Here is a 12,407-nt window from a genome sequence, read left to right on the forward strand (position 1 = left end):
CCAAGAAGATGACAAACCTACAGAAGAGAACAACCCGTCCCTAGAGATGGCCAATCTGAATAAAACACCGAAACCAAAATCACGACCAAAACTCGCGGTAACACTCGGCAAATGTGCCAAGAAGAACAGTTTTCCATTTAAATTAGGACTCCTAGGTTGTCTTTATTCCAATCCAACATTGACAAAAATAAAACGCGACAAAACCAGCGACTGGCCCATCTATTGTTCTATCGCCACTAGGAAGAGATTCTTCAATTTTTTTTTTTTTTTTTTTCATTTTCCTGACATGACACATTTATATTTAATGTGAAGATTATGACAAGCAATCCAATCAAGGAACACTCACGTGACATCACAGATCGAAACATAAGTTGCCGCAAGCCTTACAATAAAAGTTTATTTATTTATTTTTATTTTGTTTGAGAGGGCCTTTTTTTTTGGTCGAAAGAAAACATATATTAGATCAAAAGAAAGTACAAGCAGATGCTAATGCGTCCGAAGAGATAATGTCCTGGTAAATAAAGGGAGGGAAAAGAAGCCAGTTTCTAACTGGGCCTTGATCCCGATGGGCTTTAGCAGCCTAGTCGGCTGCTAGGTTTGCTTCTCGGCGAACATGGTGGAGAGAGAGATTAGAGCATTGAGAAAACACTTCGCGTAGAATCGCGAAAAGATGGCGCTTCGTCCATGGCCGCCGCTGCTTCTGCTGAACGATCTCCACCAGCAACAGACAGTCAGACTCGCTCACTATGTGTTGAAGATGAAGCCCCTGCTGGATCAGACGTTGAAGAGCCGATAGGAGAGCATAGATTTCAGCTTGGAAGGCCGATTGGGCTAGAACAGTTCTAGTAATCACATCAGTAAGAACTCATTTACTATCTCTGTAGATACACGCAATTGATCCATCCTCCGACCCCGTTCGAAAAGCCCCATCAACATTACATTTAAGGCATCCCTTTTCAGGTGGTTTCCATCTCCGATCTGAACTGACCAGGTTGTTGTTAATCCGCTGTACAGAGGGGTGTAAAAGCTTGATGATTCGGCTTTGGGCAAGGGCGTTGTCCACGGCTTGGAGCGGATCCAGTTGGTGCTGCCGAAAGACTGCGTTATTTCTTTGTCGCCAGATCTCCCATAGCACATTGGCGATCACTTCGAAATCTGGGGACGCCCTTGGGAGAGAAGCTCTATTTGCAACCCAGGCATCAAAACGTCGAATCGAGGTAGGTGAAATCGTGACCCTAATTTCTTCATGATTCCAGATGTCTTGTGTCCAAGGGCAGAAGAAGAAAAGATGTTCAATCGTTTCTGGAATGTTGTGGTTACAGAGTGTACAGTAGGGATTAGGGGAAATATGGCGTTGATAGAGATTATCTTTGGTAGCAATGGCGTTTTTACAAGCTAACCAGAGAAACACCCGAAGCTTAGGAGCAGTTCGCATATGCCAGATTTTCCTCCATAACTGAGTAGGGGTGTTATAAGAGGATGAAGCTACATTAATTGGGGTCTGTTGTGTCGAAGAGAGATAATGATAACAACTTTTCACTGTGTAGGTACCTGATGAAGTAGCAGTCCACACTAATTGATCATGCAGGAGTGAAGGGTTGAGAGGAGTATTCAAAATTGCTTCACTGACCTAGGCATCAAAGAAGGTGGTAACAAGAGAGGTCTTCCATTCTGATTTTGGTAAGTCTATTAGATCAGCAACTACATCAGGTTCTCCCTCCTCTGCTAATCCTCCTATCTGACCAATTGGTAGCCAGATATCTTCTCTAATTCAAATATGTGATCCATCCCCAACTAGCCAACGAAGTTTAGGAGTAATAGAATCTCATCCTTTTAACATACTCTGCCACCCCCATGAAGGTCGATAGCCTGATTGGGCAGTTTGGAAAGAGGAATACCTGAAATATAATCCCTTGAAAAGCTGACTCCAAATAGCATTAGGTTGCTGGAAAAGACGCCAAGCTTGCTTACCAAGCATTACTTTATTGAAGTTAATCAAATCTCTGAATCCCATCCCCCCTGATGCTTTTGACTGCTTCAATTCTGACAAGTTTTTCTAATGAATTTCAAATTGACTGTTGTGTTTACTCCACCAGAATGCTGATATCTTCCTCTCTATTAGTCTGCAGAGCGACAAGGGAAGCTTAAAAATGGACATGGGATACTGACGTAAGGCCTGAATTACTGATTTCAGTAGGATTTCCATACCACTTTTTGATAAGAATTTTTCCTGCCAACCAGCTAATTTAGCATTGACTCTTGCCAGGATCCAAGAGAACATCTCACGTTTGGAACGACCCCAATCCGAGGGAATGCCCAGGTACTTACCATATTTACTGACAACAGGTATTCTGAGTTCATTAGCTAAATTGGTTTGTAAGGTGATAGGGCAGTGTTTACTGAAAAATAAACCTGATTTGTTCCGATTAATGAGTTGGCCCGTAGCTAGGCAATATTGATTTAGGATATTAGCAAGATTTTGGCATTCATAGACTGTGGCTTTTAGGAAAAATACTGAGTCGTCAGCAAAAAAACAAGTGGGATAACTTAGGACAGGCTCTATTGAATTGAATCCCCTGTAGGTGGCCCATATCCACAGCTTGCCTGATAGTAGTTGACAGAGCATTAGCAAGTAGAATGAAAATATATGGGAATAGGGGGTCACCTTGGCGAAGCCCTCTAGTAGGCTGAAAGTAAGGGAGCTGTTCCCCATTAAAACGAATACTAAAGGAAGCCGTAGTAATGCAAGCCATAACCATAGTAACCCAGCTATCATTAAAGCCCAACTGCTGTAAATAGGCTTCCAAGAAATCCCATTCAATCCTATCGTAAGCCTTCTGCATATCTGTTTTTAAAATAAGGTTGAATCTTTTCCTGCATGTTCTCACTTTAAACTTATGAAGCACTTCTTGCACCACCATGATATTGTCTTGTATCTGCTTGTCACTGACAAATGTTGCCTATTCTTTTGATATCAAACTAGGTAGCCAAGGCTTAAGTCTGTTGGCCATTACTTTCGAAATAATCTTATAAGCGAAAGTGCAAAGACTGATGGGTCGGTACTGGTCAATGCTTTCCGGATGATGAACTTTAGGAACTAGGGCAATTATTGTTCTGTTTAGTCTAGGAGGCATACAACCTGTTGTGAAGAAATCTTGAACTGTTTTAATGATAGTTGTTTTAATGATATTCCAGTGTTGCTGATAGAAGAGGCCATTAAGACCATCAGGCCCAGGAGCCTTAGAAGCACCCAGCTGGTATTGGACCAGCTTCTTCTGCTGCATCTCCAGTATACGTAGACTTCAATTATGATTGCTAGCACCTACAATATCACATCAGCTGTTGATGTCCACTTGGTAAATATTTATTTTTCCATCCATATTGTATTTATAAAATAATTCAATAGATTAGGAGAGTAATACACATTAACAACATGTATTAGAAAAGGATGTTAGCCAGCAATATCTTTCATCCTCCAGCACTTTCAAAAGGATAGATTTATCCTTGGATTTCTATGACCTCAAATCATGACCATCTTGCTCTTTTTCCTCCAATTTATCCAAGGATTTATAATTCCACTTAAGCAAATTTCATATCTTGGTTGTTCAAACATGTACATGTGCCAACTATTCTGGGGGATTCATCTAGCAACATAATCAGTAAAAATAAAGAGCAATTCTTAGGTATTTTGACAGATCATAGCCGATGAAGCTCATCCGAAGCTAGGGAATGCGTTAGAGTGGCTCTGTCTTTGTCCCTCGTTGTTGGCATGAATTTGTGAGAGGACCTCATCTGCGTGTACGAAATGTCTATATGTTCGAGCTAAGTGATAGGGAGGATATTGTGTTCAAAGTCTCCATTTTGAGAGGTGGTGGTTAGGACTTGATTTATATTGTTTGAAATGAGTACTTGAAGTGTCACTTTAGGCTAGTTATAGCGTGACTTGAGTTTTGAGTTTACAATTATGCCTCCCTTATTTGGTTGTGCTACATCACTGTCAAGTACACTTTCTGTTCTTTGTTATTTTGTAACATACTAAAAAATGGTTTAAAAAGACTTCAGTATTTCAATTGGTAAAGTAATGATTTAGACGGAAATTCTAACGAATTTGTCTCTTTTGATATGAAGAAAAGTTATGTTTTGTTCGTCAAATTGTGTGAATTTTGGTTTCATGGTAATCAGAATGTTTTAGCGAGTCATAATTGTGATTTTCATGATAATCATAATTTTCATTCTAATCATAATTTAGCATTAATTAAGTCTCCATCATTTTCTCTAACTGCTAATGGACAAACATTGATTCACTGGTCATGTTATCGATTAATATTGAATAGAAATTTTTGGATATTTTTCAACTTATTGACATATTGGACTTGGGCTAACTTAGACACTCATATTTAATTAATATTGACCATTAGATGAAAATAACTCTCGACTTTTCATGTATTATCTATCAAATTTTCATAGGTTTGTCGATTGATATTCCTCAAATCATCCCTTTAAGGGGAAAAACAAAGTCATTTCAGAAGGAAAATTTTGAAGTGGTTCTTTTACCAACCATAATTGTTAGACTAGAATGTCAAATTAGTCCTAATTTTGTATATTTATTTATGACTATTTATAAAGATTATGGCCAATTTACAACGGAAAAAATGTTATCACTAATTGAAGTCATGGGGACGTTCTCTTTCGTAATTAAGTAGATAAGGATCTGTTGCTTAACAACTACCTAGTTTATGAGGAATAAGTGCGTATTAAAATAATTACTATATAAAATTAGGGTTCTCCTAAAGTAAGCGTATTTTTTTTTTTTTAATAATCTAGGGGCATAGACATCGATACTTGTCTACTTAGAAGCTTATGAAATATCCTCCGAGCCTCATTAATCAATTAAGCTCAAGCTTTCGGTCTATAGGAGGCTCTAATTAAAGGCAATGCGGTTTCTAGGATTCTAGCTGGCAACCTCCAATTTTTAAGTTGGAAATCCCCAACTCCCTAACCAATTGCATCAATTCTGGGATTAAGTAACCATAATTTTTTTTATTGCAAAGATAAGTATATTTTGCATCATTTATCATTCTTTAAGAAAACGACAATGTTAACAAAAAATTTTCACATCATTGATGTTCAATAATTGCAAAATAAGATGTTAAGTAAGCATGATTATTTAATCAGAAACAAAGTGCATGTCACATTCAATATAATTTCTTAAGACGAGATGAGCCCTAGTGAAATGGGATGGGTTTGCTTCTTTTGATGATTGATTTATCATATGATTGATGTGGATGGGAACCCATTGCAATATCTTTAAATAGATCCAACCATGTATTTGCTATATTTTGATGATAGTGCAATGTGAACACACGAACATGATATAAGTGACAATAATGTAGGCGAACATTAGATTGCTCGTCTTATTTGTTATAGTCTTATAGGTTAGGTAAAGAAAGAAGAGATGGACAAAATTATCTGACACGGCAAGTGATAAGGTCAAATTATCTTCTCGTGCTTTGGAATGATACATCTCATCGCTAATTGAGACCCTATCCGATGGTTACGTAAAGTATGATTTAGTATTTTCCTTTGATTGGGGTGCTAGAAATATGGCTTGACCAATATGCCAATTTAACAAAAAATAGAGTGCATGTCTGATTTTCATGTTTGTAACCCCCACGGAGCAGAACATGGCTTTTTTTGGTCCACATTTATTTTGGACCATCAAGGAGGACGAATGCAAAGGCCTAACTACCTAGAAGCCTGTGCCACGGCCTACAAGCTCCATAAGCCGACTAAATGTCAGAGATTTTATTTATAGATTCAATTTTTCGTTTAATTAATAGTAGGAAAAGAGCATGCACTTTGTGTATGAAGAGATATAGTGAGAAAAATCAAAATGTTATAGTCCAAATAATAATCAAATAAAGATACCAGTGAATTTTTTGGGAGTGGACAATGGACCTCGGCAGTCTAACCTTAGTTAAGGCCTTAACTAAACACTAGTCCGAAAGCTACAACTTGTTATCGCTACAAGTCCAAACTATCCAATAGAAAAATAAAAACAGACCACTGTCAGCCACCTCAATCAAGATAAGAATGGCGACTTTTAGACAATCGGGTATTAGGGAAAAAAATAAAAAGAGTCGGCCAACTTGCTTGGTTATATTGTCATTCAATTGCTTTCATGCTAACGTGGATGGATGATTTTTATATTGAAGGAGGCATCAAGTTAGAAGTGAAGGTTGTTGTACTTCATTAAGTTAGAAAAATGATTATGTTTTTTTTTCTTCTTTTATTTATTTATTTGAAATATGATTATGGTTATAGAGGCTATTTCAAATCTAAGTCGATCATACAGATACCGAATTGCAAAGAAGCACTCATTCCATGACTTGGTGGCACGGTGCATGAGTCCTAGGAAATTTCTCTGCAGTACTAATAACATGAAAGTATTTTCGAAAATTTTTGGTAATCGAATGATTAATTTCTAACTTCCAACGGTGTGGAAGTAGATTCAAAGAAACTCCTGAAAATAAGAAGGGTTGTTGGCACCTGAATTTTAGTCGACAGATTAAACATCGGTTTAAATGAATAAAAATGACCAATAAAATAGAAAATAGGAAAGTACAAGAAAAATAGATATTAAATAAATTGACAAAAAGGAAAACAAGAAGAAGAGAGACCAATTTAGATCCAATACATCAGCCCAAGTTCGTGTCTTCGGCCTGCTAGACGGTTAGCAGACTCAATTCCTCTCTTAAGCCCATCAAACATGAGCCCGTTTTCCCCGACCGGAGTTTCGCTGGAGGCGATCTCCGCCGCGTCGCCGTCCCTTCTTCCGACCTTCGGACGGTCATGTCCGGAATTCTATCGCGCCTTCAGCCCCGTGGTTGTAACTTCGATCCGTTTCGCGTCGCATCTAAATATCTCTGTCCGGCGATTTTCCATCGTTGGATTTCCATCGTCGCCAAGCGTCATCATCGCAAAATCCTCGGAATCCTTCACTGATCTTCTTTTGTTTGCAGTTCAGTGGATTCAAGCAATCAACGAAGCAAATAGTTTCGGGATTAGGAGCCTGAGAAGCTCGCGAGAGGTTCCGAAGCCATGGCTGTAGCAGAAATCTCCTGTCGTCCTCCGATCCTCAGTTGGGTTTTCTTCGTTGATGCATCCTCGTCGCCATTTGTTCTCATTGAGAAGTTTGAATCCTCGCTCGATGAAACGCCACAGAGAGAGAGAGAGAGAGAGAGAGAGATCCGACACGTTTTCTTTTCGGCATTCGTTATTCCAGCTCTAGATTTTGCCATGGTCTGTCCTGCTTTGCGGTCGGTCTGCGTGCTTTTCCAAGAGAAGGTAATTAGTCTCTTGAACTGCACCATCACGCTTGCGAACCTTCTTCTTCCTTCGGCTTTGTGTCGTGTTCAGTCAAATAGATAATGCACGTTACTGGGAAAACGATGATCGAAGGATACATGAGGATGTGAGAGGCGGTAAGTCTCTGGATGTGTTAGTTACATGCCGTGCAGGGATGATTTCTCTTGGAACGCGGCAATTTCTTGTTTTGCCAATGAAATGAGGAAACGTTAGTTTCTGGGAAGAATGCATTTGCTTGAAATTCCAGGGACGAACACATGAAGCAGGAATTGGACAGAAGAGTCACTGGTCCATCAGCTTATAAGGAGTGGCAATTGCACGGTGACTTAACTGAAAAATAGCTATTAATGGACAGCCACTTCTCAAAAAATTTGCTTTTGATTGCTGGTTAATTAAGACCGATGACTTTCATGAGCCTCTTAATTTGATTAAAGTTACTGAACTAGCGAACTAGCATATCGAAGAGTATGAAGAAGGGAGAGCTACTACTTGGAGGAGTCTCCTGCTCGACAACAACTCCATCTTCTCTCCGGCAAGGATGAGGATGAGGAGGAGCCATGATGTTGAAGGTTTTATGGAAAGGACCAAAAAAAAAAAAATAATAATAAAATAAAATAAAAACAACAGGCTTCGAGGGGCTGCAAATGCATTCACATGAGTTTTCAAGTGAAGCATGCACTGGTTGCCTCTTTCTCTTGAAATTGAATTGATCTCGAGCTCACGAAGTTGATTTTCTTTTTACTCCAGATTTTCTTCTTCCACGGCATCTTTCACTTTATTTCATCCTTGAACACTTTCAAATGGATAGATTTATCCTTGGATTTCCACGACCTCAAATCAATACCATCTTGCTCCTTGCCCTCCAATTTTTCCTTGGATTTATCATTTCACTTAAGCAATTTCATATCTTGGTTGTTCCAACATGAACATGTGCAAACAATTCTGAGTGAATTCATCGAGCAACATGTTCTGGAAAAGCAAAGAGCGACTCTTAAGTATTTCAACAAATAATAACCAGTGGAGCTCATTACGAATAATAGCCAGTGAAGCTCATTAGGAGCTATAGATGAGTTAGAGAGGCTATGTCTCTATCCTTGGTTGGCATGCATTCATGAGAGAAACTCATCCACGCACACAAATGGCTGTGTGTTCGATCTAATTGAAAGCGATGACATTGTTTTCAAAGTCACCATTTTGAAGACTGGGAAGATGCTATTCCAAAAGATAAATTAGCTTAATGCAGACAAACCTTAGTCAGTAAACTCCACTCAAACCCTTCAATTAACTTTCAGACTTTCCAAACTACTATGAAACGTGTGTGGCGTATCGACCATGTCGAAATATCTCAAAGGGAAGCCGGCCTGTTCGTTTTCAAGTTTACTTCTGAAGCTGACAAACAGTGGATTCTGGATACTAGCCCTTGGCTTTTTTCGAACCACCTTCTACTTCTACAGCCATGGGCCCCTAATACTCCTCTCCATTGTTACGATTTTACTACATGTGCATATTGGGTCCAAATTTTCGGCTTACCTTTAGAAAGATGTACAGAATCCATGTTGCGTAGAGCTGTGCAGCATGTTGGTCAGGTCTTCTAGGTCAGAAGTGCAGCTCAAGAAGGCTCTACCCCTCACGCTTGGAGAGCTAGGGTGGCACTTAATCTGCAAGAACCTCTGAAACCTGGAAAAATGATAAGAATTGCAAGTAAGCCCTTTTGGTTAGATTTTCGCTATGAGTGACTATCCAATTTCTGCTATTCCTGTGGGGTTATCGGTCATTATGCTTCGTATTGCAAATTGATTCCCTATGATGATGCCAAACTGGAAGGCCGTGACAACCTCTACTTTGGTCAATGGCTTCGAGCGGAAGTTAGAGAATGTAGTCCATTCTGGCAAGCTTTCTATGACATATCGATCACTATAGATACTAAGATTGATATTGTACCCGAAACTCCTTCAACGGCCCCTCTAATGTTGCCTACCATCCCCAAAAATCTCGATGAGCATGTTGCACAAATGGAGGATAGCTCAGTTCAACGATGTCACTTACATATTGCTACTTCTTAGGAAGTTTCACGCAAGGCAACCTCTCAGCAAGAAGCTGCAATGCACAAAATGAAATCCCCTGTTTCAGTTGGACATCTCACTATCAGTGATCCAACTACAGAATCCTCCAAATCTGAGAAACTAAACAGCCCTAGGAAAGTTACCAGAGGAAGTCCACAAAAGAAGCTGAAGAGATATGCGCCTTATGAATCGTTTGCTCATGGACTAGTCGCACTGTCTCATGACCAATTAACAGATACCCCTATCCTTGAGGCTGAAGGGGTAGGCAATTGGGCGATGGTGGCTTGCCCTAAAAAGCCACCAAAAGATAAATGAAGATCATTAGTTGGAACTGTCAGGGGCTGGGCAACCCCTTGACAGTTCAAGCTCTAAAGGACCTTGTCGTCCAAGATCGGCCCGATCTCATTTTTTTTTATGGAATCTAAAAATCAAGACTCTGTTTTAGATAGAGTGCAAAGGAAAATACATTACCAGCATCGTTTTTTGGTAAGCCCCTCAGGCCTAGCCGGAGGTTTGGCTGTCTTTTGGAATGACCATCTTTCTGTTACTGTCGAGAACTTCTCAGCCCATAATATCGACTTGATTTGTATTGATACCCAAGGTGACAATCCTATAAGACTCACCTGTATCCATGTGCCTACATCCTTCCATCAAAGACAACAGTTATGGACAGTTATCAAAACTATCAGCTGATCAAATATAATGACGTGGGTATGCATCAGAGACTTCAACGAGATCCTAAACCACTGGGAAAAAGTGGGTAAAAGGTTCACTCATTCTTATAGATTGCGCTCATTTCGGGACTTCTTAAACAACTGCTCACTCATGGAGATTGATAGCAAAGGGTGTGCTTATACATGGGTTAACAATAGGGAAGGTGAGGATTTGGTAAAGGAAAAACTTAACAGGGTTTTGTGCAATATGGAATGGAGATTAAAATACCCAGCAGCTGAAGTGTTCGCCTTACCTGATATAGGCTCTGACCATAGTCTACTGCTGTTATCACTACAGCCTCCCGCCAAGAGACACAAGAAGGCCTTTACCTTTGAAGCCTTCTGGGCTAATCATACTGATTGTCGCCAAGTCATAGCTGCTGCCTAGACATCTCTCCCTCTTAGTAATGCTTCTATCTCCCGTAAGCTTCCGGTAGCTACCACAACGCTCCAAAGATGGAGTTGAGAGAAATTCAGCAACGGCCATCTTCGCATTAACTTGTTAAAACAGCAAGTTCAAGATCAAATCAACTAGCCAGGCTGCAATTTTGATAAACAGCAGCTTAATCGAATGAAAGCTAAGATTCAACAAGTTTGGCAACAAGAGGAGCAATACTGGGCTATGAGATCACGGATAAATTGGCTACGTTGGGGCTATAAAAATACCAGGTTTTTTCATGCCACTACAATTCAGAGACGGCAGAGAAATCATATCAGTATGCTGCAAGATGCAAACAACCTATGGATTCGTGAACCTACGCTTTTGAAGAACATGACAACCGACTTCTTCCACAGCTTATATACTTCAGTTGGTCCTCAGAACTTTGATCCTATTCTATCACAATGTAGCCAAACAGTTATTGCTAAAATGAACCTCAATCTAACAGCGGAAGTAACTACGGAAGAAATCAAACTAGTTGCTTTTCAATTAGGGGCAGCTAAGGCCCCCGGACCCGATGGCTTCAATGGCTTGTTCTATCAACGTCACTGAGATATCTTGGAGGCTGATTTAGTCACTACAGTGAAAAATTTCTTCTCATCCGGTCTGCTACCACCAGCTTTAAACAAAACCATCATCATCCTGATCCCTAAAGTTAATCAAGCAGAGAGGTTAGATCAATATAGACCGATCAGTCTATGCAATTTTATTTATAAAATCATATCCAAGGTTTTGGCTAACCGTCTCAAATGCTGGCTCCCTGACCTAATCTCACAAGAATAGAATGCTTTTATTGCTAGAAGACAAATCCAAGATAGTATTTTGATCGTGCAAGAGGTTTTACACTAGCTGAGAATCGGGGAGAGAAAGAAACAATTTCAAGGGATCTTTAAGTTGGATATGCAAAAGGCATATGATCGGGTTGAGTGGGATTTTCTGGAGGAGTATCTTCATCACTTGGGGTTTGATCCTAGATGGATACAATGGATAATGCAGTGTGTCACCACAGTATCCATGAGCATCAAGCTAAATGGTGAAACTCTCCCTTCCTTTCAGCCATCCAAGGGCCTACGACAATGTGACCCCCTTTCTCCTTATCTATTTATCCTACTGGCTAATCTTCTCTCTACACTTATCACACAAGCAGTAGACATGGGTAATCTTAAAGGAATACAACTAAAGAGATGGTGTCCCACTCTGTCTCACCTACTTTTTGCTGACGATGCCATCTTTTTCCTTGATGGTAAGCTACTTGAGTGTCAAAATCTTTCCAATATTCTATTGCAATATTGTCTAGCCACCAATCAAGCAATCAATAAGAACAAATCAGGTCTTTTCCTTAGTAAAAACTGCCCACTGAGTTTACAAGAGAATATGGCTATAGAATTGAGAGTTCCTTCAATACAGAAAACTGGGAAATATTTGGGTATACCGTCTAACTGGAGAGTTTCTAAAAAAGATATGTTTTCATGGATTATGGCTCGAGTCAATGCAAAGTTAGCAGGATGGAAATAGAACCTTATTTCTAGAGGAGGTAAGGAAATTCTACTGAAGACAATGCAAGCCCTCCCCCAGTATGCAATGTCTATTTTTATACTACCTATTTCTATATGTAAATCTATCGAGCAACGGATAGCAAACTTTTGGTGGCAGAATAGTAGTACCAAATCTGGGATCCACTGGAAAAGCTGGGAAATTTTGAAAGAATGCAAACACAGCGACGGTATGGGATTAAGAGATTTAGTTACCTTTAACAAAGCCCTTTTGGGCAAACAAGCGTGGAGACTTTCTCAAAATACCCCCTCCCTATGGACTTCTCTTTTT

General features: G+C 39.7%; 1 protein-coding gene across 1 annotated transcript; it reads right to left on the reverse strand.

Annotated features, from left to right (window-relative positions):
* Positions 1 to 865: 865 nt before the first annotated feature.
* On the reverse strand, positions 866 to 3,284 carry LOC120295926. The gene is made up of 4 exons (XM_039317541.1): positions 3,140 to 3,284; positions 1,843 to 1,898; positions 1,552 to 1,630; positions 866 to 1,395 (listed from the first exon to the last, which is right to left on the reverse strand). The coding sequence occupies exons 1-4, from the start codon at positions 3,282 to 3,284 to the stop codon at positions 866 to 868; spliced, it is 810 nt and encodes a 269-aa protein (XP_039173475.1).
* Positions 3,285 to 12,407: the final 9,123 nt, after the last annotated feature.

Source organism: Eucalyptus grandis, chromosome 7, assembly GCF_016545825.1.
Source record: "Eucalyptus grandis isolate ANBG69807.140 chromosome 7, ASM1654582v1, whole genome shotgun sequence".
Taxonomy (NCBI): Eukaryota; Viridiplantae; Streptophyta; class Magnoliopsida; order Myrtales; family Myrtaceae; genus Eucalyptus; species Eucalyptus grandis.